General features: G+C 56.5%; 1 protein-coding gene across 5 annotated transcripts; it reads left to right on the forward strand.

Moving 5' to 3' along the window:
• AK1 (adenylate kinase 1) lies at positions 1–27,212 on the forward strand. 5 transcript variants are annotated; one of them, XM_034793854.1, is made up of 13 exons: positions 1–191; positions 1,104–1,265; positions 2,233–2,405; positions 2,641–2,754; positions 3,706–3,897; positions 4,308–4,398; positions 5,789–5,868; positions 17,679–17,721; positions 22,603–22,638; positions 23,497–23,660; positions 24,275–24,391; positions 26,290–26,481; positions 27,073–27,212. In XM_034793854.1, the coding sequence occupies exons 1-13, from the start codon at positions 8–10 to the stop codon at positions 27,139–27,141; spliced, it is 1,617 nt and encodes a 538-aa protein (XP_034649745.1). In that variant the 5' UTR covers positions 1–7; the 3' UTR covers positions 27,142–27,212. The 5 variants fall into 5 exon arrangements, with proteins under 5 accessions (XP_034649745.1, XP_034649748.1, XP_034649746.1 ...); XM_034793857.1 differs by lacking the exons at positions 1–191; positions 1,104–1,265; positions 2,233–2,405; ... (2 more) ...; positions 4,308–4,398; positions 5,789–5,868 and adding an exon at positions 8,635–8,782 and having other exon boundaries at positions 27,073–27,141; XM_034793855.1 differs by lacking the exons at positions 1–191; positions 1,104–1,265; positions 2,233–2,405; ... (2 more) ...; positions 4,308–4,398; positions 5,789–5,868 and adding an exon at positions 9,039–9,247 and having other exon boundaries at positions 27,073–27,141.
• The last annotated feature ends 12 nt before the right edge of the window (positions 27,213–27,224 follow it).

Here is a 27,224-nt window from a genome sequence, read left to right on the forward strand (position 1 = left end):
CCAGAGCATGTTAACGGGCTTGATGTATTACTGCCCTGAGGACCCCATCGACTACCTGGAGCGCTGCTTGCAGAAGGTTCGGGAGCTGGGTGGTCCTGAGAAGGTGCAATGGGACACTTTCATTGGCCAGGAGCGGCGGACCCTACCCCCCATCAATGGCGGGCAAGGGAAGAAACCCATTTTCTGGACAGGTGAGCTGCACCTTGAACTGGCATCTGTTCAGAGTCGGGGGGATCAGGGGCAAGACTGTTCGTGGGCAAACTTTCTCGGGGACCTGAGTACGTGCAAACAACACAAAGACCATGCAGGTGCAAATGCTCACAGATCCCAGTGCACATGCGTGAGCATGTCTGCCCACAGGTTGGCACAGACTTGTGTGCACCTGCACATGCCCAGGCACACACCTGTTGCCCACCTGCATGCACACCTGCAGTGATGAGCTCCCAAAATCCTAAAAACTGGTTCCCTTCCGGGTCCTCGGTGGCACTTCGGCAGTGTGTGTGTGGGGGTCTTCACTCGCTCCGGGTTTTCGGCGGTGGGTCCTTCACCTGGAGCGAGTGAAGACACCACCCCCCCGCCGCCGAAGTGCCACCGAAGACCCGGTTGGGAACCGCGCAGTGAGTATAAGCCCCACGTGCCTGTCTCTGCCCCCCCCATCTGACCCCAACCCACTTACTGCCCCCGACTGCCCCCCTCAGAACCTGCAACCCATCAACCCCCTGCTCCTTGTCCCCTGACCATCCCCTCCTGAGACCCCCCCCACCCTAACTGCCACCCAGGACCCTACCCCCTACCCAACTCGCCCCACTCCCTGCCCCTGACTCCCCCGACCCCATCCACCACCACCCTGGAACTCCCATGCCTACCCAACCACCCCCATTCCCCGTCCCCTGACTGTCCCCCAGAACCTCTGCCCCCTCCAACCACTCCCTGCTCCTTATCCAGCCCCTCCTCCCAGCCCCGGCCCCCTTACCATGCTGCTTAAACCTATATCCCTATGTGCCACTCAGGTCAGCTCCTCAGTGTATCAGCACTGCAGCCACCTGAGTGGACCATGTGCAGTCCCACTGCAGCTGATGCATTGCCCCTGGTTTCTCTTGCAGACCCTCTTGCAGGGCCATACCGCCGGTATGGGTGCCTGCCACCCATCCAGAGCCAGTTCTCCATCGAGAGTGACTCGGACATGACAGAGTCCACTGGACTGATCCAGGAGTATGACATCTTCGACCCCAGTAGACCACGCCCCAAAATCATCTTTGTGATTGGTGAGAAACTTGCTTACCTACAGCAGTGGGATGAGCCATGCAGCTTGGGTAATCCCTCTGGGGAGAGGCGGAGGAATAACTGAGCATAGGAGAGGGAGAGGGAGGGGAGAAGAGAGGCAGAGGAAGGACGGGGAGATAGAGATGGGAGACAAATGAAGAAGCGTCCTGTAATCTCCAGTGGGTTTCCCTATTAGACAGCCACATACTAAGGAAGAGGACAATTTGCGAGCCTCAGTTTCCACATCTGTAAAATGGGCATAATGCTGCACTGCTTTGCTGGGGGGCTGGAAAGGCTTAATTCATAAATATGTGTTAAGCACTTTGAGATCCTGGAATGGGAGGCGCTGGAGAAGGATCATTATTCCCCTAAGGACGGCTGCTTCCTCCTCTATTTCCCCACCATTCCTGATGAGTTTGGAGGGCATTTGGTTGTTGTCTCAATTACGTACGTTGTTGCTAGCGTAGCTATTTTGGGGGAAATGGCCTCCTACCCCTTTAATGCCTGCAGCCAGCTTCTCCCACACTTACATCAGTGAAACTCCACGGGTTTCCTCCTGATTTACACCGGTGTAGGTGAGAGAAGAACCAGGCCTTTGTATTCAATGGCAGGAACTCAGCTGCCTTATCAGAGGCTCCGTCATCAGTTCAGTGAAGAAGCCCAAAGCTGGCTAATCCCATACAGGGGACTCGACCCTGGCACCTGTGTTGAATGCGCATGCTGCAGACAACAGACCCAGGGGCTTGATAAATCCACGAGTATCTGGGGAACCAGGAGCAGAACCCATGTTCTCTTGCTCGAAGAACATGGCCATTACCACTTGAGCTTTTCCAGAGCTGCTAGTAGGTAACTTACTTGCACGCACGTACCCCTTGGGGAAAACCTTGGCCGGGCAAGGAAAGAGCCTGTTGGCCAAGGCTTGGGGGTGCTCAGGCACGGATGCCTCCTTGACCCTCTCTTGCTTGGCAGGGGGCCCTGGCAGCGGGAAGGGCACTCAGAGCACCAAGATGGCCTCCCACTTCGGCTTCGTCTGCATCTCGGTCGGTGAGATCCTGCGCAACCAGCTGATCCACCACGCCACCAGCGACAGGAAGTGGGAGCTGATCGCCAAGATCATCGCCAACGGGGAACTGGCCCCGCCCGTGAGTCATGGCCAGAGCTTCCTATCACCTCTTCAGCGCAGCCCGAGGGGGCATCCAGGCAGCCCGCAAGAGACTCCCTGCCTTCTGCACTCAGGGGCCACCCGGCAACCGCCAGCTGGGAATGACCTTTTGGTCCCTTCTGAGCCGGGCTGGGTTCAGCCCAGTGGCCTGTAGGTGAGAGGCTCAGTCTCCATCCCCCATTACCAGCCCCTTGAGAGGTTTCTTTGCCTTGCAGGAAACTACCATCGAGGAGCTGAAGCAGCAGTTCATTAAGCAGCAAGACGCCAACGGCTTCGTGGTGGACGGGTTCCCGCGGGAGATAGGACAGGCCTTCACCTTCGAGGAGCAGGTGAGGTGCAGCTGTGGATAAACAAAGGGGCTTTACAAGGCTTTCCTGTCCGTCCTGGGCTGCCCCTTTCCCTGCACCCTCACCAGGCACCGGCTCCCTGGGGCCCGCTCTGACGGTGTGTGCCCCTCTTCTGACACCCTGTGCCCCGGGCCTCTCCGAAGAGCATCCCCTCACCTGGCGCTATCCTCCTTGGATGTGCTGCTTTGTCCTGTCCCTTTTTCTGGTTATTGGATGTTGGCGGAGCCCCTCCATTCTGCCCCCTCCTCCCCCCCTAAGGGCGTATGCCCCTGCTCCAGGCTCTGCTCTCTGAGGATACAGGGCACGGCCTGGCATAACCCAACTACACAGAGGACAAAGACCGTTGCTCTCGGTGACCCTTTGCTGGCCAAGGGCAGGTGCATGGCTCAGTTTTCCCCTCCTCTCCTAAGACACACACCTTTGGTCCCACTGGACCCTCTGCACCGGGTGTCAGCCTGCGCTTTGGAGCTGCCATGGTAGTGCTCCTCCTCTCCGAGGACACGTCAAGCACCTGCCCTTGTTCCTGCAGTGCCGGAGGACGGTGAGAGCCCGGCCAGCGCCACAGAGGGAGGAGTCACGTCTGTGCTCAGGGTCCCAGATATGATCATGATCGACTCAGTTCAGCCCTGAGGGTCCTGGGAATGCCTGGACCCTTCTAGCCCCTGAGGGACAGGGACAGGCTGATTCGGGGATGCCCCGGGGCTCTCCAGACCCCTCTGTGGGATGGCAGGACTCATTGGAGACGTGCAGCTCCTCTGCGGAACGGGGGGTGTTGATGCGGAGGGGCTGGGAGCCATTAGAGCCCTTTGGTGATGGGGTCTCGGATCCCAAGGAGCCCTGAAATCCTCAGAGCCCTGTCAGGCCCATCAAGGACTCCCCAGGGAAGGGATCACTGCTGTATTGCCATCGGGTGCTCGTCTCTCTCACTGGCAGATAGGCTCCCCAGACCTGGTGGTTTTCTTGGCCTGCTCCAACCAACGTCTCCGGCAGCGTCTGGAGAAACGGGCGCAGGAGCAGGGCCGGCCGGACGATAACGCCCATGCCATTGACCGGAGGGTGGAGACCTTCAAGCAGAACATCCCACTGATTGTGAAATATTACCAGGACAAGAGCGTCATCGTCCGGGTAAGGCTCCGTCGGGGAAGCCCACGCCTGGGTTGGGACACTGCCTTTCCCACTGAAGCTGGTCTAGTCAGCCGTCCCAGACACCAGGTCTTGCACAGATCCAAGCCTTGGGTCTTGACGTCTTGGTTACCAACTTCATTGAGGGTCTTGACACATACTGGGTCCAGGTCTCTTGTACTCATCACAAAGGGTAAGCATGGGGCATGCTCACAGGTGCACTGACCTGCCTAATGTGCACTGTGGCCCTGAGGTCTCGCTCGTCTGAGATGCAGGTGGGATTCACTGTGGGGGAGTCCTGAACCCCAGAGTGCAGTGGGGTTCCCAGTTTCCTTTCCCCCACCGCACCCCTCCCCCGCCCCCACCCCCAGAACCCGACTGACGGCCGTCTCTGTCTGTCTTTCCTCTTTCAGTTTGACGCAGACAGAGAGGAGGACGACGTATTTGGTGACATCAGCTCTATGGTTCAGGAGCGGCTCTTCCCACATGGCATCGATGCAGCAGGTGAGAGCGGAGCCCCTTAGGCGCAGTCAGGGTGACTGGCCAAGGGAACTGGGCTGCCCACGGGAACGCAGAGCCCTGGGAGTTGTAACTCCACGTCCAGATGGGACCCCCCGGCCCGCTCTGCACAGGGCTAGCCCCTTACGGACGGCTTTCGGAATCGGAGCTAATTCTGGGGGCTCCCATCCCTTCCTGCCTCTGCGAGAGCCGAGGCATAGCTAGTGGGGGAGGCGATGGAGGTGCTCAGGCAGTGACGCACCCCGGAGTCTTTGTTCACTTCGTGGGAGTCCCTGCGACTTGGAGGTAGCTCCAGCCCTTGGATTGCGTGAGCCCCACAAAGCGGTGCGCTCCTGCCCCACCTGTCTCCCAGCCTTGCCGGTGCTCTGCAGTCCTGCTGATTTGTCTGGGGGTTCGCCCAGTGGCACCATGAGAGAGGTGGGTGGGAGACTTGACCGCTGACTTGTGCACGGCCCAGGGAGCTGACCTTACTTCCTGTAGCTACCAGGGAGACACTACCGCCAAGTGCACAGCGCCTTATAACATGGGGTAAGCCATACTACCTCAATAGGGAAACTGAAGCACGGAGGCATCATGTGACTTGCCCAAGGTCACATGGCAAGCCAATGGCAGTCAAGAATAGACCTCAGAGCTCTTGACACCCAGGCCGGTGTCCTGCCCACTGGGTCATGCTGTCTGCAGTACATGCTCTGTGCATCTCTGCCTCCTCCTGGACAGTTTGGAAAGGATCCATTAACGTGGCACACCCCCCCCCGGCAGGTCCCTGGCTCCCCACATCTACCCTACAGGGGCTTCCAGCTGCTCTCGGACTCGTCTACCATCAATCCCACTGCTCTAGCTTGCTGCTGGTGCCCATGTGCCTGCACACACCCACCATGCACTGCCCCTGGACTAATCTCGCTGCGACACTGAGCTCATCCCCACCCACTCCCTTTAATATCTGCTGCAGGCAGCCACTGTGGCTCTGCAGGGCCCTACAGATCAGCCCTTTAACTCCCCCTCACTGTGCAGTGTCGCCTCTTGCAAACCAAGCCTAAGAGGGTGCCGGAGCTCAGAGGTACCTGGGCTCCCGCAGCGGCAATCTGATCCTGGAACAGATCGGCACAGCTGGCGCCGATAACCCTGAGAGGAACACGGAAATGCCTGGAAGGAGCCAGGGGTGGGATGGGGGTCTCCTAAGGTACAGAGGGTTAGTTATGCCTCTGACAGACAACTACACTTATGGATGCTGATCTGAGAAGACTCCAAACCCGTCCCATTGCCAGCACTCCCCCTGTGTCTGAAGGGCAGGTCAGAGACCTGTCAACCCCCCCGCCCCCAAGCCCTCGGGGTGTTTGACATGGCTTCCTGGTGACTGTTTATCTCTCTGGCTTAGGGTCCCCGCAGTTGGCTCTGTTAGACTCGCCTTATGGTGCAGACAGAGAACAGCCTCAGGAGGAAGATGAGGAAGGGCAGGTAAGGCCGCAGGGACGCTCCCCAGGCTCCAGCTAGGAGCCTAAGTGAGATGCCATTGGAATTTCCAGGACCGGGATTGGAAACTAACAAAACTTCCTCCTGAAGGATGAAAAACAGGAACCAGGGACGCTCCCGTGGGCCTGTGGAAACACACAGCAGAGTCCACATGCTGGAGCCATCAGCAGCCAGTGGGCTGAGGTCAGGAACAGCCGCAGCCCAGAGCAGGGAACAGAGAATGCAGGGTGGGCGGTGAGGAGAGAGTGGGGCAGGGAGAGGAGGGGGATAGAGAATGGGGAAGGGGATCCCACGGGAAGAGACGCTGCGCTGGATGGTGAGCCCCAGAGGGATGGGCCGATAATTCTAAGCGACTCCTGGGTGGGGGGATGGAAGGGGGGGGGAGCCTGATGTGTGTCTGTGTGTGTGATGCTGCGTGAGCGAGAGGAGACGGGCTAATGGGAGAGCTGTGGGGCGAGTAAGCAGTTGCAGGTACGTGGCCAATGCTCCAAGTGCATGTGGGGTTGGGGAGCTCAGAAGGTGTTGCAGTTCGACAAAGGGAACGTTTAACATCGAACGGGGTTGCTGAGGTTCCGCACTTTAAACCCTGTCTTACCACAGCTGCGGCTCCCCGGTTGTGAGACACCCCCCCCACTTTTTTCAGACCACTTTAGGCTCTGTGTGTGCACAGGGGGGCTAGCCAATCCCTCACACGCCATTGGCTGTGCTGAGCCGGGCGGCTGACAGGCTCCTCTGCTCTGGGCCCTGTTTTCTCCTACTGCTGTGTTGACTGCAAGCCCCGGCTGAGTGTCAGGGGCCACACACGCTGCCCCCAGCAAGGAGGGGTGTGTGTGGGTGGGCGTGTCAGGCGGGAGGCAGAGCAGCTGGCCTGAGCCATCCCTGGATTGTCTGGGAGACGGAGGTGCAGCGTCGAGGTGCAGCGTCGTCAGGCTGGGCTGGCTTAGTTGGGGCAGGGGAATGAATTCCACATGGCCCTTGTCTTGGGGCCGCTGGGGGAATGTGCTCACCCTCAGTTGCGCAGTGTCCACTGTGGAGCCTGCCCAGAAGAAATGGTTTCTAATGGCTCAGCATCCAAACGCTGTCATTGCTTGAAAGACCAGGCTGGAATTATAAACCCCACCCCCCTCTGCTTCCCGCCCACCGGGGTGGTTCCTTCAGGCCTCACACAGGATTGCAAGCTCCTAGAGGCAGGGACTGTCTCTTGCCACATGTCTGTACAGCACCTAGCACAATGGGGCCCAGAGCTGGCGCCTGGCCATTCTGACGCCTCCGAGGCCCGGGGCTGTATTAATGCACCAGATCAGTAACTGTTACTCTGTTACTATTTGGCATCACTTCTTGGCATTCAGAGTAGGTGAACACACACAACAGAAGTAAATAAACAGTGAATAATCCAGGAGCAATAACTCAAGGTGCTGAGTGGCCTTTCTCATAGTACTCTATATGCACTAGGGACTTGAGCCTCGCAACTCCCCAAACTACTCTCCCCAGGGCGGAAACTGAGGGGAAGTGACTTGCCCAAGGCCACACAGCAATGCAATGGCAGAGCTGGGAATGAAAGTCCAGTGGCCTGGCTCCTTATGCTCTAACCATTCGCTCCTGCTTCCTTCTTCCACCTGGACACACAAGAGAAAGGGAGTAAGATGAAGAAGATCCTACAGCAGCATTTTAACAGCTGCACTGCCTGGTACACTGGATGGCTCCCCCCTTCTATTTCTGCTGCCCCCAGGCAGCAGGCAAGTCCTTTGGGGGGTTGCTTGCCCTGGTGCTGCAGCAGGGCCCAGCAGTGCAGGGGTTAACTCCCCCAAAGCACTCGTTTGGGTGCAGTTCTGGGGGCAGGGGACAGGAAGAGCTACTTTCCCCTTCCATCCGATGGGGAGAGACAGACCGATGGGTCTGATGGGTCTGACAAGGAGACCCCCTTATGGCCCGGAGCTGTGCTGTGCCTGTCTGGGGGCCTGGCCGGTGGAAGGAAGAGGCTGTTGTAGCTGGAGTGTTTTAGCCACACCTGCAAAAAATGCCCCCCCTTGGTGAACTGATGAGCTCTCGCCCTTAGACTGAGCATGGAGCGGTTTGGTCTGCCCCCAGGAAGGACCTTCCTGGGGAGGGGAGGGGGGGGATTTCCAGCCAGTTCCCAGGGGGTGAGGCCCCACTTACCACATCACAAAACCTGACCTCCCCAGGGCTGACCAGCACGCGGAGACTGAGCTCCCCCCTGAGCCCTGGGGGGGGTCCCTCCAGGGCACATTTCCAGGGCTGCATGTAGGGAAAGCTTGCCCTGCTGTTGCCCATGCTCCAGCTGATCTGGGGATGGGTAGAGAACCTCGCCCCACAGCTATGGCACCTTCCCCCTGCGCTCCAAACAGTGCTGGAAAGGGGGGTCAGGCCACGGCACTCCAGCCTCCTTTGTGTGTGCAAACATGCTGGGCCCCCTTCTGACCTCAGTCACAGCGCTGCAAAGCTGCATTAGCTCCACCAGGCTTCAGGGGACTCACCCTGGATTAAGGGCCAAATTCTGGCCCTGCCTGTTGACTTCACTGGGAGCAGGACTGGGCCCCAAGGACTGAGCTGAGCCTGGCCTCATTCTCTCTGCTGTAACTCCAGCGCCTCCAGCCAGCTCCTCTGTGCTCTCGCGCTCACTGGGCTCTTTGTCTGCACCACACACTCCCCCCTTCGCCCCTAAATCATTGCTATGCAGATCACATCCCCGGGAGTCAGGTGTCTCTCTGCTGGCTCAGCTCAGAGGCTGTGAGAAATCCCCCTCCCGGCATGCAGCGCGGATGACAGGGTTATATGTAGAGTAAAAATAGCCAGGGAGGACATGCAGGGCAGCTGGCTGCACAGAACCGGACCTGTCTGTTCGCTGCCCCCGGCCACGTCTGCATCCCAGCGCTGAGAGGTCAGTACACAAAGCCCCCCGGGCCTGCGCAGGGGAACAGGGGTTTGTTGGAGGGGAGGGTTGCTTTGGACGCCTCCTGGTTGCTGCTCGGCCTCTTGTTTTGTTTCCCATGTGCTCTCCCGCCCCAGGAGCCGGTCGGGAGGGTGGTGGGACGGTTAGTTGGCTTGGGAGCCAACTCGGCACTGGCAGGCTCTGTCCGTCGCTGTTTGTCACGAGCAGTCCAGGTTCCCAGCGCTCCCCGGGCGAGTTGATGTTTATCCCGTCGCTGGCTGTGCTGCACATGTGCACTGGGTGTGCGTCTGGGTTCGCCTGTGACTGTGGTGAAAGCTCGAGTCTGGAAGTGAGGACTCCCGGCCTCTGATCCCAGCTCTGCCCCGGCCACACAATGAACTTGGGCAGGTCATGTGACTCCTGTGGCTCAGTGTCCCCATCTGGATGACAATACCCACCTTCCCCCACACCCAGGCAAGTCGGGAGGCTTAATTAAGATTATCAAGGGGGCCTTGATTTGTGCAGCTGGACTCTGCAAGAGCAATGCAAAGTCTATTATTCCTGGGGCCTGCCTGCTGGCGTGGCCATTGTGTGGGTGGTGCAGCATTGCTGGGCTCTCTGCGTGCCTGCCGGAGTCAGTACGTGTGGGCAATGCTGGCTGTGCCTTGTGACTGTTGGGCTGTGGTAGCGGGTGGCTTTGCTGCTCCCTGTGTGTTATCTGCCCGGCTCAGTGGCTGTTTGCTCCCCTTTCGCTCTCCGGGTATCTCACCAGTCTGGACACAGGAGGGGCCCAAGAGTGGAACGGCTGCGGGTGTAGCAGGTTTGAAGGCTGTTGTATTGACTGAGCCGCGGGAAGCCCAGAGCAGGGGGTGTTACACTCAGAACAGAAGAGCCTTGGTGGAGTTCTGTGGGACTCTGGGTTGGAATGAGGGGGTTGGGGATTGTGGGTGTTGGCAGGGCTGTGGTGGGAGAGAGGCTCCAGGATTGAGGATGATGCAGCTCCGGACTGAGGGGCATTGGCCAAGCTGGGCGAGGGGCTCAGGACGGGAGTAGCTGGGTGGGATTGCAGGTCAGGATCAGTGAGAAGTTGGGAAGTTTGCACGGAGCCTCCCTGTACGGCACTAGGAGCCCCTCGCTGTCCGAGGCCCTGAATTCACTCACTTGTGATTGGAATCCCCAGCCACACCTCCTGCCAGCAGGGGGGCTGGAACAGTTTGTATATGGGGGGCTGAGAGCCATTGAATGGAACTGTGAACCCTGCATTGGATGGAAACCACTTCTAGCCTGGGGTGCTACTGCACCCCCAGTTCCAGCACCTATGGTTCCCAGTTGGGTTTCACTGGGGGGTATCTTGGAAAGAACTGTAGCTTCCCGACAGACAGGGCCTTGTGCTTTGCAGTCAGGTGGAGGAGGAGTGTGGAAGTGGATATTGTCCTGTGGAGGACAAGAGCCAGGTTCATTTCCAACTGCAGACATTTGGAGTTGCTTTTTAATTTCTCCCCGCCAATCAGATGGCTGTGTGTGTGTCGGGGGGGGGGGGGCGGCAGGCCACCTGGAGGTGTCGAATCAGCATGGGGCAGTCACCAGCAACTGTCAATGTGTTTAGCTACTGAGGATGGCAATCTACAGGGAGAGGTGTATTCATCTGGGCTTGGGAGATGATGCATGTGTGACAGGTTCCCCCTGGGGTGCCACCTGGAACTGGTGTACCACTGAGCCCCCCTGACCCACCAGCCTGGGCTCTCTCTCACCCTGTGCTGCTGCGACAAGTTACTAAGCTCTCCAAGCTTGTTCTTTCAATCACACAGGTAGGGACACACCCAGCTGCAGCGGCACACAGATGCTGAGATCAGCTCTGCATGGGAAGGCTCAGCTAAGGCACCTCCCCGTTCCCAAGGCATGCACCCCCCCCAGAGTGTAAACCCAAAGTTATACTGTCTTGCACTGCACAGGGAACTATACAGCATACGCTCATAAAATTCACCCCCTCCCTCAATGTGGAGGGAGATATGCAACAGCTTTCTGCCCCAAGTTATAATGTCCACACACTGGCTGTCCACAAAACAAAAACAAGTTTAACTACAGAAGATAGATTTTAAGTGATTACAAGGGATAGCAAACAGATCAAAGCAGATTACCTAGCAAATAAACAAAAACGCAATCTAAGCTTAATATACTAAAGAGATTGGCTATGAGTAGCAAATACTCACCCTAATTGTTAATTTAGGCAGTTTGCAGAGATTCTTGAGGGCAAGCTGCACTTGTTTGCAGCTTAAAACCCCAGGTATACCTTTCACAAGCTAGAAACCCCTCTAGCCTGGGTTCAGCCCGTCTCCCCAGTTCCAGTCCTTGTTCCTCAGGTGTTTCCAGCAGTCTCCTTTGGGCAGGGAGTCAGAGAAGAACCCTGGCGATGTCACTCTCCTGCCTTAAATAGCTTTGGCATATGGCAGGAACCCTTTGTCTCCTGACTTTCTGTAGAAAAACACTGGTATTCCAAGGTGGAGTCCAGTACCAGGTGACTTGGTCACATGTCCCTGTAGGGTCACAGCAGCCATAACTTGGAGGTTGCTTGTAGCGTCCTCAGGAAGGCTTCCCAGTGGGAGATTAGCATCTTCTAAGACCTATTGTTTTCCCTAATGGCCCTTCCCAGCCAGCCATCTAGACTGATTGCATTCTGTCCAGTGGGCGTTCCCCAGGTGTGAACACATTTGTAATAGAGGCATCGACAATATTCCTAACTTCAGATACCAGAATGCTACATGCGTACAAATAGGCTAATCATATTTAGTCAATCATAACCTTTTCAATGATATCTCACATGACCCATATTGTATAAAATACATCATAGTTATGCCATAATCATATCATGTTCTGAGCCGGGGACTGGAGAGTCCAGACAGAGCATTCCCACGGCTTCTCTGCTACCAATACATGGCTGATGCCAGACATTCAGCTGGCAGGGAATCAGAGTGTCAAGATGGAGTCCATGCATCCAAACATCACTCTAACCGGCAGGTACCTCGAGGGCTCCCAGCTGCAGGGCTAACCATCTAGCACCATTCCTGAGAACTATGGTGGCTTTTCAAAATGGAAAAATAGTGGAGCTAATCATTGGTAGTATGGCTGCACCCAGCCCAGTCGGGAGCAAGGCCACGCTGTGCTTGGTGCTGTACAGTACAAGCACATGGGAAGAGACAGGCTCTGAGCTTACAGTGTAGATGTTACTCTGCATGAATGATCCTGCAGAGTCTGTGGGCTGGGACCACATGGCCTCTAACAAGCCAGGCACAGAACCCAGCTCTCTTGAGTCCCAGGCCCCCGCATGGCATTGTCTCCAGTGCTCAGCGGCGTGGCCTGAGATGCAAAGGCTGCAGTGCCCCGTTGAAAGCCAGCGGGTCTGATCCTGCAGCTCCTGAAAGCCAGTGGGAGTTTTTCCATTGGCTTCAGTGGGAGCAGGGACAGGCCCATGGCCCTAAGGAACAGGGGAGGGTGGGGACCGTGGCTGGGACGCCACAGCAAGTGGCCCTTGCCCCAAGGAGGGGTGAGCTGGCAGCACTGGAAACCACACCTCTAACGTGCTGCCCCCTTGCACTGCTCTCTGGCGTGGGAGGGAGCAGGGGAGGGAGAGCGGCTCGGGGAGCTACGGGCCCATCTTGGTCAGATGAAGGGGTCAAACCGCAGCTCTGTGCTCAGAGTCTCCCTTCTCGGGGCTGAGCGAGGCCTGGCTGGTGGAGGAGGGCGTCTCGGGGTGTCAGACAGGGGGCTGGCTATCCTGCCATTGCAGCATGCTGAGCACGGATGCTGCCAGGCACCCAAAGGGCTGTGTCGGGCATTACACTGGCAGGACACTTGATCTGAGCCAAGAGGTTGCTTGTCGGGACATTTTAGGATTAAACCTGCCCTGGAGCCAGCAGTGTTTGGGAGCCCCCCCTCCCCCCCCCGTATTTCCCTGCAAGCCCAGCTGTAGCTCTTTTCCCCAGTTTCCGTGGACTCCTAGATTCTTACCCGCTCCCTCCCCCATCCCCAACAGAACTGTCCTCCCAGCCTCCCCCATCGACTTCCTCCCGGTCCCCTCGTGGGCCCACGTTCAGCCTTGGCATGAGCAGCCGCAGCTCCAGAGGAACTGCCCGGCCACCCAGGGCTGGATGAGGCCCGTGGCCTCACTGACCCGCTCACTTTGGGCCCCTCTGGTCACAGGGCAGCCCCCAAGGGCTCCATGGGGCCGAGATCCAAGCTGGAGGGCAGAGGCTAGTCCCCGTGGAGCTGCTCACCCCGCCAGGGGAGCTGAGGGGCTGCTATTTCCGCCCTCCCTTCGGCTCGCTGCCACCTTTGCCTTCCTCTGACTGACTGACCGTGAGTCTGGCTGGCTGCTCCTTGGGGCCGACCCCACCCTGGCACAGGTGTGGAAGTGACCCCTGCAGGATTTATGCCTGGGCCATACTTAGAACCCCAGAGCACTGAAGCTGAAGGGCACCTGCCCTTTTTAGGCATGGGCTGGGGGCTGTAACCCGACCTCTGTCCTTCCCCACTGAGGCTGGGCCTGTTGGGGGAGACGTGAGCTCTGGAAGGGCATGGATCTATTTTAGGGATGGGCTACCCAAGCTGTTTTTCATGTTCTCCCTAATGCGCAAGGCGTTTTCAGGCTCTCCCTAGGGTCAAAGGGCTGGGCATGAGGGTGGCCCTGAGGTGCCAGGCAGGTTTGCTGCCCATAGGAGACAAACACAGGTGGGCAGGAGGGGATTGGGCCCTGGGGTGCCCCCTAGTGGCAGGAATAAGTGAAAACACAAGGCTGACGAGAAACCCAGGACCCTTCTCCGAGTACCTGGATCCCATCTTACTGAAGGGTGAGAGCTGCCGTTCTGTGCACTGGGGGCCAACTAGGGTGGGCCACTGTGTCCGAGGCTGGGGGGCTCCTGTCTTTGGGTGCGGGAAGATGAGTGGCTCTCTGTGGGGGCTGGGCAGCTGCGGGAGTGTGCCCAGGAGGTTCAGCAAGTTGGTTGCTGGGTGTGGGAGATGGGTGGGGAGGACGGGCTGTTCTGTGTGCATGGGGAGTCCAGGGTTGTGTCTTTGCTCTTCATACACAACAAGGGAGGCAAAGGAGCACCACGGGTTCCAAATAACGCTGGCTAGTCCTGTCCCCAAACATGCCAAGCGGCACACATCCTGCTGTGCTGGCTGCGTCTGATAACATACAGCATCCACCACTAGAGGGCTTGCGAGCTATACAGAGGGACACTATCGTGTTCCTGCACACTACAGACTGGAGTAAGGCCCTGTCTGCATGGGAGTGAGAAGGGGGAGTTTGCACCAATGTAGTTGCGCTGGTGTCAAAAGGGATTTACACCGACACCCAGGGTAAGCGGCACTTGTTCAGCTTGTGCGGGGCGTCCACTCTGGTGCAGCTGCATCGGCATAATACCAGTTCAATAACCCCCAGTGTAGACCCACAATCAGGGGGTGAAAATGGGAGCAACTCCACCCTCACCCCAAATGCATCTGCCTTCTCTCCAGTTTTTCCCCTGATGTGTCTATTCCCCATGCTGCCCCTAGTGTTTACATGTCTGTATTGCATTTACTCACTCTCCATTCAACACACATGAATTCAACATTGCTGCAAGGCAATAGGGCCATGCGGTGATCAATATGTAGTAACCCTACTGGCCCCCACCAGTTTAACTCAGGGTGGAATTTGGGCCCTATACCTTTAAGAATGTGCTTACTTGGGTGGACTGTCAATCAGATGGGTTAACTTCCTGCAACAAAGGAAGCTGAGAGCTGATGAGATGTGGTCACTGAGCAGCGCAGAGGCAGGTAACTACAGGTGTCTGATGTAAGCGTTCTGTTTCCAACCTAAGGTGGCTGCATCGTAAGCTGTCAGGCCAAGATCATTCCTGGTGTGACACTCAGGGGTTCGCTTGGCCCCCTCAGTGGAGTAAAGTCAGCTGGAATCAGGTGCTCTGAAAGGGTGGAGCCGTGATTGGGCTAGGGAGGGGCATAGTGGAGTCTGGGTCATATGACTTCCGCTCTGGGAATGGGGGCGGGGGGAGAGGGAAGCTGTGAATTCTGAAAGTGAGCTTTGAAGCGTGCAAGGTCCATGTGAGAGAGAGCAACCCTCGAGGAAGTTCCTATCGCAGGGGTGCGGTGCCAGGCTCACTCATGCATACTCCAGTTGGCTCCGTTTCCAGGTGAATGCAGCAATGCCAGCTCTGGCGATTTTATCACAAGATACTTGGTGTTTTTCTTAAAGCCCCAGGTCTTGGAATCATGTGATTAGATGAGACTCTCAGCTTTTGTTTATTTGTTTAAAAAGTCAGTTTCCAGCCCTCCTGACTGCAGAGAAAAGCTTGAGAACATGACTCTAAGTGCCGCCCAATGGCTCAGAAACCAAAGACAAAAAGACCCCAACATTTATGATTTTAAAAAGTCTCATGACTTTGAAGGAAATTGTCTTTTTGGGGGACCTGACTCCTGATTTATGAACCCTTTGGACTGGCCATTCTAGGCTGGAGACAAGTGAGACAGGCTCTCCCTGCACGTCGGAGAGGTTTGAAGAGGGGCTGGATGGGTCTGCTGGCGATCTCGCTGATGGTGACTCGTTCTGAATGGATTTTGCTGGCTTGGGCAGCTTAGGGGGCTAATACCTGAACGGGCACTTCAACCTCTTGAGGTCCTTTTCCAGCCCTACATTGCTGGGATTCTCTTTGAGCTGGAAGCCCTGGAGGATGGAGAGCAATTTACCAAGGGTCCTGTTGGATTCTCCATTACCGGCAGTTTTTAAATCGAGACTGGCTGTTTGCTAAAGGATCCGCACTAGGAATTATTTGGGGGAAGTTCTCATGGGGGAAATGTACTGAATAATGCAGCCCAACCCTGTGCCCACTATCCTGTGCGCCCAGTGCTAAGGGGGTGTCTCCCAAACTCCCTCTACGATGGCGCCGTAGTAAATTTTAAAGGGCTCCTGTTACGCTGCTTCTCTGCCCTCCTTGATTCTTGCCCTGTGAACTGCAGGCCCACGGAGATGGAATATTACTATCAAGTTGCTTCTTGCCTAATCGCAAACCCTCTGGGATGAGGCTGTAGAGACCCCAGCCGGGAAGGACTATGTACAGGCCCTTGCACACAGGACCCCTCCTGTGCCATTGTGACCCCCCTGGGTTGAGTGCAGTGCCTCTGTGCCAGGGAGAGGAGCTCATCATTCATTAATCATATGCCACCGCTAGGCTTTATCTAAAGTTCTTCCTGCAAGGCCCCTTGCATGCCACTGGCTTGGAGCGCTCCAGCCCCGGGAGACTTCGGAGACTCCGGGGGGAATGTCCAGTGCTCTTCCTTTAATCTGTCTCAGGAAAAGGAAGGCTAAACTCACACTCCCCCCCCCCCACTCCAGCTATTCCAGATGCCCCAGTTTTCCCCACTTCACCCCCTCACACCAGCCAGCGAGTCAGAGCCCCCTTCACCCTCTTGGTTTCCACCCCCAAACTCTGCTTGAGAGCAGCTAGTCCCTCAGGCAAACGCTGCACAGTGGAATCTGCCTGCTGCCCTGGAGACATGGCTCCCAGCTGGGCCCAGAGCAGAGTCGAAGCCCTGGCTGATAGCTATGCCAAATCTTCACCAGAGCACTCTGCCTGAGTGCACCGCTCAGGAGAAGAGACCTGACCGCCTGGCTGAGGGGGGCCCTGCATCCCATGGGGGGGGGGGAAATGGGGCTGGAGAAGAGGAAGCAGGAACGAGGGAGGTGGGAGCGTCCCCCAATGGCCAAAGCAAGGCTCTCCACCTGCCCTCCAAGGAGCGGAGTGTGCTGCTGCCTCAGTGTGGAGATCCAGTTGGCTCAAACCCAGGCCTCTTGCCTGCTGGGGCGGTGCACTAAGCCCTGGGTCACGAGGCTGGAACAGGTTTTGTAGGATGCTCCTTCATCGCCTGAGCTCCTGCTGTCACCGAAGCAACGCTTATTAAATATGCAAAGGCAGCCGCCAGGCTCCGACACCAAGTGCTGCTTCGGTGACAGGCAGGACTGGATCAGCCGGGTTGGTGACCAGGTCTGACCGATGGGGTCTATCCCCCTGCCCATCTCTGGCTCTCTCTGATTTCCCGCTGCTCAGAATCTCTCTCACAGTTCCAGTCTCAGGTGGGTTTTGTCTCCTGTGTTTTCTCTCTCGCTCTTTCTCTCCCTCCCGGGGTGGAAGAGGAGAGAGGAAGGGCTGGTTGTCACAGTGACGTGCCATAGGCACTGAGACACTCCCGGGTGGCCGGGGGACTGCTGTTCTCTGGATCAGACCGTGTAGCAGAAACAGCTAGAGGAAGGCTCTGACGTGTCCGTGTCCATCAGGTAATGGGACTGCTGGTTCAGAACCGCTAAGCTAGAGTGGGCTGTAGGCTGAGAGCCTTCTGAGCTGCAGGGAAGGTTGGGGCGCCCTCCTCTGAAGTCTTTGGACATGTCTTCAAATGCACCAGCTTCCAGTAAGTAGGTGCCTGATTGCCAACCAGCCGGGGAGCCTCAGGAACCTGTACCTCTGTCTCCAGCCTTGTCAGTCACTCTCTGGAACAGAACAAGGGACCGGTTACCATGCTGTGTTTGTAGGCCTGTGCCATTCGTGTGAGAGTAGCTGTGTGTGTGCAGGGGGGGAGCTGGTATGTTCTTCTGCTCCAAGATGCTGGCAGCTGAGCTAACAGTGGGAATCACCTTCTTCCATTTTCTAGGAAATGTATTTGAGAGGTGGGGAGAGATTGAAGCCCAGTGAGCTAAGGGGAAGCACGAGCACTGGGAAGCATTAAAGACTACTTCGCCTCAGGAGGAATGGGACTGGGCTGTTTCTGAAGGCCAAACCAGCCCCTTCCCAAAGCCCATGGCTGACCCCCCCGCCCCCCGGCCCTCCTGCACTGTCTAACCAGGAGTTCTGTTTCCTTTCAGACTGAAGAGCTTCTCTGCCCAGATTTCCTCAGGATGGCAACAGGTGAGAGCTCCCTTTCCCTGGGCACATCTCCTTCTCTCCACCCGTCTGTCTCCATCTTACTGAGGCTACATCCAGTTGTCCAAGCCCATAGCAATGGGCCTGAGCCCCCAAGTACAGATCCAGGGCATGGCGGGGGGAGGGGAGGGATGTTGGATCCAGAGTTCTGGCTCAGGGCCATCTCTCCTAACCAGGCTCAGGTTCTGTTGTGGCGTTATCCCCTTTTAGAAACCTTGTGTCGCTCCTTGCGTCTCTTCCTCTTTTCCGCTCATCTCTCTGCCAGCCCAGAACAGCGGAAATGCAAGGCTCATGCATGCTGTAAGGATCAGGAGCCGGAGAGAACGAAGCCCGAGCCAGGCACCTCCCTTGGACAACTGGTCCTGGCCGGCAGCATCCATGCGCGATCCTCGCACTTGAGCCCACTGTGAGGGATTGCAGCTGTCAGGGTGTTTTCCTCCCCCCCCTCTCCTTTTTGGGTTTCACCTGGGTCTTTACCTGCTCTAGCCTGGAGGCAGTGCGTTGCTTTCTGCTCTCACAGCCCTGTAAACACAGAATAACAGCCCTAGTGTCTCACTGGGCACGGCCTTGGCAGCTGCAGTACGGTCCCCACAGTGTCCTGCCATGAGACCTCAACACTGGCCTGCAGGGACTGTTTCTAGGGCCAAGAGGGGAGTTCAGTCCCATGGCCCACAGTCAGTCCCTGGCACGACTGCTGCCAAAGGAGCCGATTAGTGCTGGTTGTGAAGGTGGTTTTTGTGAGGTCGGCAGTTGTTCACTAGGAAGTGGACTGAGAACCCCTCAACTCGTTCCTCCCAGGCCAAAGAAGAGCCATCAGATGATCAGGGAAGTGATTATTCTCCTCTATTCAGCACTGGTGAGGCCTCATCTGGAATATTGCGTCCAGTTTTGGACCCCCCACTACAGAAGGGATGTGGACAAATTGGAGGGAGTCCAGCGGAGGGCAACGAAAATGATTAGGGAGCTGGGGCACATGACTTACGAGGAGAGGCTGAGGGAACTGGGGTTATTTAGTCTGCAGAAGAGAAGAGTGAGGGGGGATTTGATAGCAGCCTTCAACTACCTGAAAGGGGGTTCCAAAGAGGATGGAGCTCGGCTGTTCGCAGTGGTGGCAGATGACAGAACAAGGAGTAATGGTCTCAAGTGGCAGTGGGGGAGGTCTGGGTTGGATATTAGGAAAAACTATTTCACTAGGATGGTGGTGAAGCACTGAAATGGGTTATCTAGGGAGGTGGTGGAATCTCCATCCTTACTGGTTTTTAAGGCCCGGCTTGACAAAGCCTTGGCTGGGATGATTTAGTTGGGGTTGGTCCTGCTTTGAGCAGGGGGTTGGACTAGATGACCTTCTGAGGTCTCTTCCAACCCTAATCTTCTATGATTCTATGACAACTTTGTTACTACCAACCTGAGCCAGTGACAGGCTATACAACCTAGGACCAATCCCCTGTCTGTACACCTCTGTCTTTGGCCACCCTTGCCATGGGCTCTGAATATATCCTTACAGCATCCCTCACGGGTGGTGAAGTATTATCCCTGTTTGACAGATGGGAACTGTGGCACAAAGGGAGTAAGGGATAACAATTTTCAAATATATCCAAGTCCCATTTTCAAAAGCGTTGGCTTTCGTGAGACTTGAGGCTGCTACTTCGAAGCCACTTTGGGCTGGTCTACGCTGGGAACTTACATCAGCATAGCTACGTCTCTTGGGGATGTGAAAAATCCACACCCCCGAGAGATGCAGTTATACCGACCTCACCCCAATGTAGACATTGCTAGGAAGAATTCCCTCTATCGACTTAGCTACCGCCTCTTGGGGAGGCAGATTAGCTACACCAGTGGGAGAACCCCCTCCCCTCACTGTAGTGAGTGTCTATGCTGTAGGATTTGAAGTGTAGACAAAGCCTTTGAAAATGTGGGACTTAAGTTCCTATGTCACTTGAGCATTTTTGCAAATGTTATCCATAGTGCAAATCTGTGACAGAGCCAGGAATTGAACCCCCATCCCCTGGCTCCCTGTGCAGTGCCTTAACCATCAAACATCCTTCCCGCTATTCCCAGTTTTACTCCAATTCATGGAGAACGTCCCCGGTGTCTCAGACAAAAACAACGAGGAGTCAGGTGGCACCTTAAAGACTAACAGATTTATTACGGCATCAGCTTTTGTGGGTAAAAAACCCACTTCTTCAGATGCATGGAGTGAAAATTACAGAAACAGGCATAAATGTATATTGGCACATGAAGAGAAGGGAGTTACCTTACAAGTGGAGAACCAATGTTGAAGGCCAATTTAGTCAGGGTGTATATGGTACACTCCCAATAATTCATGAGGAAGTGTCAATATCAAGAGAGGGAAAATTGCTTTTGTGGTGAGCCAACCACGCCCAGTCCCTCAGTGTCTCAGACAGTGCTTGAACCATGGCTCTGCCTCTCCCTGCATGAGCTCCTTGGCGCAGGCGGATCTGATCTGCCAGCGTGATCAGAAAGCACCTAGCTGCCAAAGGCCACCCTGTTCCCCAGCTGCTCGGAGGTGTAATTTTAGAAGGCTGTAACCAGAAGACATCTTATTGCTGGGAGCAGACTCCAAGCCACAGCCAGCTCTTAGAACACCCTCCTTTATTTTTAGCACTTCTGCCTTGTCCTTGTGACACTCGAGACAGGCCCATTCACCCGGCTTTGAAAATGTTCCAGTGTACTGTACTCGGGGAGAGGAGCTCTCTATCCGCTCCGGGCACTGGAATTAATGGTGACTTCGAATTCAATTGCCCACTCCTGGAATGGTTGTGACCCTGAGGGACCCTCTCGGTTGTGGAGCTGGGATGTTGGCCCAATGTGAATTGGGGGAGGGGGCAGCTGGGACACTGAGGTTGCAACTTTTCTGAGAGGGTCAATGGTTTGTCGTTGTGTCTCTCTTGTCGCTCTGGCTTTTTGGAGGAGATTCTTTCCTGGGTGGGGATTTATAGCTGCGGCCAAATGCAAGTGAGTCGGCCCTTCTGGTGCTAATCCAGGGTAATATTTGCTGTTGAGCTTGGCATGGGGGCCAGATTCTGCTCTTAGTCATGCTGGTGTAAAGCTAGAGTAACTCTGTGCATAGGCTGGGGGAGTCATCTAGGCCATAGGCCTGACCACTTTTGTGCCAGGCCAAACCTGAGTGACACTGGAGCTCCCACCCACCAGAGGGTGGGTGTAAGGGCTTATGGGAGGGGAGAGGGGGAGTCAGGCTGCTGGTGCAGGGGGTCACCTGAGAAGGGAAGAGAGGGCTAGGCAGGGGTGTGGCGGAAATCTGTCACCCCACCACTTTAAATGGTGCTCCGCAGCCCCGACTGTATTTACACCAGTGGAGTTACTTCAGCTTTATACTGGTGTAACTGGCAGCAGGATTTCATACAGAGAGTTTAATGACCAGAGATGGTGGGCAAGGAAAAGGGGAATGCATGTCGGAAATAGTGGGCATGTCAGGTGGTGGGTATACCATGGAGAGTGGGCATATCTGAGATGATGGGCTTGTGCAAGAGGTGGGCACAAAGGCTGTGCTGGGGCAACTGGAGCAGGTGGGAGATCTGGAATTGGTGTGGCTGGCTCAGCAGAGCTGGTGGAGGTATTGGCTTGGGCAGATGGGAGGCAGTGATGACTGCGAGGGGTCAGAGTTTGTGAAGCACCTGCCAAGCCATGGACATGAGCCTCTGGGGAGGGAACATGTCCCAGGAGAGAGGTGATCACCCTTAGGTTTTGTAATGGTGTGGGCACTAAAGGGGGAGATGTCAATTGCCACAGGCTGAAGGAGCTTCTCCCCTCCCTAGAAGGAAGCGCCCGCCTGTTTCGTCCCACGGCCCATGCCTTTCTCAATGGGCTGAGGCCCTGCCTCTCTATTTGGTTCCTTTAGTCTCCTCATCTCACTAGGGGCCCTCGGATTTTGAGCTTACTGATAGCGGGCCAAATCCATTCCTGGTGTAGCGCCAGTGAAGCCAGCTGAGTTACACTGGGGATGAATTTGGTTCTCTCTCTGGAGGCGTCTGGGGCAGTGGGGCAGAGGCCAACAGGAACCCATCCCCCCGGTCAGAAGGAAGATGGATGCCACCCTGTGCCCTGCCTTGTGTGTCTGGGGAACCTGGGATTTCCTACCACTCTTTCCCCTGGCCTTATATATACACAGCAAAAGCTACAGCTCAGTGCTCCAGGATGGGTACTGGGTGGCATTGGTGTGGGCGCCATGTTGTGGGGGCTCATGGCCGTAGGGTTCTGTGGTATAAGGCTGTTCCATGAGAGGTGCCGCCAAGAGCTGGTGTCTGAGCCCATTTAAACCATCCCCCCATGGAGTCACTCCAGATTGACACCAACCAAGCTGAGATCAGAATCTTTGCCCACTGGCTTCTGTGATGTGGCTGAGGCTTGGCTCCTGCCGTATCCTAGCAACCGTCTCCGTGGCAATGTGTGTTAGCTCTGACCACAAGGCTCCAGCCTGGCCCAGCCGAAGGGAGGCCGCTGGCTCAGGCATCAAAATGTGCTGAGCGGAAACTGCTTGGCAAGAAGGGGGGGGAACAGAGGCGAGCAGGAGCCAGCGAGTCGGAGAGATGGGGACGGAGTGCTCCTGCCTGGCTACCGCAGCGGAAAGGGCTGGCAAAGGTACCCTGGGGGGTAATGGCCCCATAGCGCCTGCCATGAAGCCACCGCCAGCGGCCCACTGCTGACCATGTTCTGCTCCCATTTACCCCCGGGGAACTGGGGCTGGTTGCCAAGTCCCCTCCTCCAGGCAGATCCCCTGGGGATCTGGTCGAGAGGGATTTGTCCCGGCTCGGTGGAGGTTTCCTTCCTGCGATCGCTCACTCGCCCTCAGACTAACCCTCTTCTCTGCTTTTCCTTCTCCCGCAGAAAAACTGAAGGACAGCAAAATCATCTTCGTGGTGGGTAAGTCGGCGATGGGCTCAGCGAAAAGCTGAGGAGTCGTGAGCGGCGCTTTCAGCCCGGGCTCGGTCCACTGGGCTCGTTGGGGCTGTGACGTGGGACCCCGTCCTTCAAATTTTAAGCCGAAGTTTTCAAAGAGACCTGGGATTTCAGGGCCCAACCTGAGATCCTGTAAAGGGGCCTGGTTTTCAGCAGGCAGGTGCTCGGAGCTTTTGGGTCATCAGGTGCCTTTAAGGTGTCCTACGTTGCTCTCTAAAAATCACCAGCCATGTCTGCAAATGTTTGCCCTGGCCTCCAAGGGGAAGTCGTGTCTATCACCCAAAACCAGACTGGACAGAATACGTGGGAGTGCGCAACAGGGAGCACCCTGCTGTGGCACCGAGATGGACTAGAGGACCTGTAGGGTGCTTGCCGCCTTTGCTTTCGGTGTTCTTGGGGAGGGTGCCCTGAAGGCCTCTAGTTACTCCCAGATCAGGTACAGCACAGGGGAGTGGAGGCAGTTCTGCACGTATCGCTGTTTCTCTCCCCGCCGCCCACCTTTTGTGACTAGCGCTAGTGACACAAAGACAGGAGCTTTCTGGCTTTGGGGTTCAGCTGCTGCCTGTTTTGCTTCACACTGATGAGGTCATAATAATCTCTCCAGAGCTGCTTGGGCTGCCTCGGGCAGAGGGCTCTGAGCCTAGCAGGAGCCCTGAACTCCTTAGCGAAGGTCCCAGTTGAGTGCTAGTCAGTAAGAACAAAGAGGAGGCTGAAACAGGGCTGTTCCTAAGTGGGATTTTTGCCTAGAAAGCATCTGAGCTCTTTCCCCCTCCTCCTCCTCCTGTGTTTTGAGTCTGTGCCTTGTCCTTGTGTGAACTGCAGGCGGGCCCGGCTCAGGAAAAGGGACCCAATGCGAGAAGATTGTCCAGAAGTATGGCTACACCCACCTGTCCACCGGTGACCTCCTGAGGGCAGAGGTCAACTCTGGCTCGGAGAGGGGCAAGAAGCTCTCTGCCATCATGGAGAAGGGAGAGCTGGTGCCCCTGGTGAGTCTGGGCCATTTCTGCAGTGGGAGGAAGTGGGTCTCAAAGCGTTACATCCTGGCACATTTCCAGCTACCCATGCTGGCGTGTGAGAGAACCCAATGCAGAGGCCATCTCAGGCTGCCCGCTCTCCTGGCTGCAGTGCATTGTGGGGAGCTGAGGCAGGTGCATGGAGAGACCGCTGATGGGGCGTCTCTTTCCCAGCTCTTTGGGGGTGGCTCATGGACCTGGCTTCCCAGGAGTCTGGTCGCTCCTGGCAGCTCCAGGGAGAAAGTGCTCTGGCAGCTGGGGAGGGGAGCAGGTTAGGGTATAAAATGGGGGATGACAAGCTCCATGTCTCTGAGTGTTGGTGCCCAGAGACCACAGGGAGTGGCCTCTGTTTGCTGTGCCTCCTCTGCTGAGACAGGAGCTGCACGTGGTCCTTGGATCCTATAAAAGGATCTGTCTGTTGGTGTGATCGAGGACAAACACTGATGCTCCTGTGGCTTTGCATTAAGAGATGAGGCTGCCCATGGGGAAGGGGAGCCCAGCGGCTGCGGGAGACTCTGCAAAGCTGCCAGGTAGCTGGAACTGAAACCGCTGTCCCTAACTCTGACCTGCATTTCCCCTCGCCCCAGGACACGGTGCTTGATATGCTGCGAGATGCCATGGTGGCCAAGGCAGATGTCTCCAAGGGGTTCCTGATTGATGGCTACCCCCGAGAGGTGAAACAAGGCGAGGCGTTTGAGAAGAAGGTGAGGAAGGGGGTGGTAGTCTTGTCACAAACTCAGCGTGGTAGGGTTCCTCAGTGGTTGGATAAGGCAACCCTAGAAATGGGGCAGTGGTGGGGTCGATTCATTGGGGCAGACCATCTCCTCGGGGGGAGTTGAACCAAAGCCCCACGTGGCGCCAGGAGAAGCGCTGCTGCTGGAGGCACCATCTTTAGGTTGAGATGTCAAGCCAAGGTCTGGATCACTGCTATTTTTTGTAGAACAGATTTTGACTCTGGTGTCCTGGCCCAACTTGAGTAATTATATTCTGCCTCCCCCAGTTACCCAGTCATGTTCAGTTGGGTGTCAGATTAGTCTTTACTTCCCATCCTGAACTGCTGAGATAGCATTGCTGCGTGTTGTTAAATAGCTGTCAGGCTCCACCCTAGAGATGGCTGCAATGAGCCCCTTAAAGAGCCTGAAAATGTTTGCAGTGAAAGGTTGTATATGATGGTATTGTTAATGGGGTTAGAGCAGGAAGGCTGTTCCGTGTGCTGCCTGGGAGCAGGTTTTACTGTCTGCTCCAGGGAAACTGTAACTCTGCTAGTGCAGGCCTGGAGAGGCCGGGGAGAAAACTTGTGAGAGAGGAAGGTACCTGCGTTGGAGGATCCCTGGCTGTAATACATGGGACTGGCACAAGGTGGCGCAGTCGTTGCTCCATAGAAACAGCTGGAAAAAACAATTGAAGAGGAAGGATCCTTTTTAGCAGGCTGTGGCCAGGCTGTGTCCTGGGATGAACTACAAGTCAGGGTGGAAAATGGCCTGGGCTAATGAACATGTGCAAAGTAACAAGCAAATGGAGGCTGAATGTGCCCCTGGCACACATGCAGTAGCGTGCTCCAGAGCAAAGGCAGAGCCACCCATTACTGAGGGTCACCCAGTGCCCAGAGAATCAGTTACCCCCAACCTGATTGCCACGGGATGGCTGGTGTAAGGGCATGTATGTTGGTGCACACTGGGGTAACAGCCCTGACCCTCGTCTGCACGGGGTTAGTGTGGGGTGATAGGGTTGCCAACTTTTTTACTCGCACAAAACTGAACACCCTTGCCCCGCTTCTTCCCTGAGGCCCCGCCCCACTCCCTCCATCCCCCCTCCCTCTGTCGCTTGCTCTCCCCACTCTCACTCACTCGCTCATTTTCAGGGGGCTGTGGTGCAGGAGGGGGTGAGGGCTCCGGCTGGGGGTGCGGGCTCTGGGGTGGGGATGGGGATAAGGGGCTTGGGGTGCAGGAGGGTCCTCTGGGTTGGGACCGAGGCGTTTGGAGGGTGGGAGCGGGATCAGGGCTGGGGCAAGGGGTTGGGGCATGGAGGGGCTCAGGGGTGCAGGCTCTGGGCAGCACTTACCTCAAGCAGCTCCCTGCAGCAGCAGCATGTCCCCCCTCCGGGCTTCTACGCGGAGGTGCAGCCAGGTGGCTCTGCGCGCTGCCCTGTCCGCAGGCACCACCCCTGCAGCTCCTATTGGCCATGGTTCCTGGCCAATGGGAGCTGCGGGGGCGGTGCTTGGGGTGGGGACAGTGTGCAGAGCCCCCTGGCTGCCCCTACACATAGGAGTCGGAGGGGGGAAATGCCGGCTGCTTTCCGGGAGCCACATGGCATGGAGGTTAGCAGGGAGCCTGTGCTGACCGGAGCTGCCACGATCCCTTTTTTCGACCGGGTGTTCTGGTTGAAAACCGGACACCTGGTCACCCTAAAGGGTGACTGCTCCAGACCCAGCTCTCCCTTCCCTTCCCCCCAGTCAAGGTGATTCAGTGACAGCTCGGGGCATGGTCTCCCCCACCCTTCAGGTCATCATGCTGCAGGGCTAGTGGAGGAAACTATGAACCTGGTAAAGCCAAAGCCTGGCTGGATAGATAAGGACGTTTCCCTGGTTCTCCTCCCACAACAGATCGCCCCCCCAACGCTGCTGCTCTACGTGGATGCCGGGAAGGACACCATGGTCAAGCGTTTGTTGAAACGGGGTGAGACCAGCGGGCGGGTGGATGACAATGAGGAGACGATCAAGAAGCGCCTGGACACTTACTACAAGGCCACTGAGCCGGTCATCACGTTCTACGAGAAAAGAGGGATCGTCCGGAAGGTACGCTGGCCACAAGCCGCTCGGCTCATGGCTGGAACTGGGAATGGGTGGGGTGGAACTGGCCCTTTCCCATCTGCTGAGACTCTGCAGAGCCTATTATGGGTTTGGGCAGGTCTGAGCCACTTGCCGTCCTTGTGTCTCAGATAGTTTGGGGCTTCCCAGGGGTTAAAGGGGCAGAATGCACCCTCAGATGCCTCCGAGCTGAGGAAATCCCAGAGCACGCCATATTCAAGGTCAGCTGTCAGCATGCCCTGCTACTGTGGATCAACAAGCGGGAGAGGAGGGCTAATGAGGGATGGGGCTCTGGACAGGGAAGAGAAGCATCAGAGAGGACTTTCCCAGCAGGCCTTGGGCCCGGCATCCCCGGAGCCAGACAGGCCTCGGGCCCGGTGCCCCTGGAGCCAGACAGGTCTCGGTGCTGTGAAATGGATTCTGAGGGCATTGTGCCTGCCAGGAGTAGATCCTCTGGCCAGCATGGAGACCTAGGAGCTGGGCTGTCCCAGGCCTGTGCGGTGCTGCACGATGTAGGACATAGTCTAGGGGCGTCTCTAAGGCCCTGTCCTGACTGGCTCTCCTGCTTCGCCCTTACAGCTGAACGCAGAAGGCTCCGTGGACGACGTGTTCGTACAGGTCTGCACTCATCTGGATGCCCTGAAGTAAAGCACGAAAGGGACCCCCCGCCTCTAACCCCTTCCCACCCAGAGAGAACATCACCCCCCTCCCCCCCCCCCAGCCCATTCCCC

Source organism: Trachemys scripta, chromosome 17 (genome assembly GCF_013100865.1).
Source record: "Trachemys scripta elegans isolate TJP31775 chromosome 17, CAS_Tse_1.0, whole genome shotgun sequence".
Classification (NCBI taxonomy): Eukaryota; Metazoa; Chordata; order Testudines; family Emydidae; genus Trachemys; species Trachemys scripta.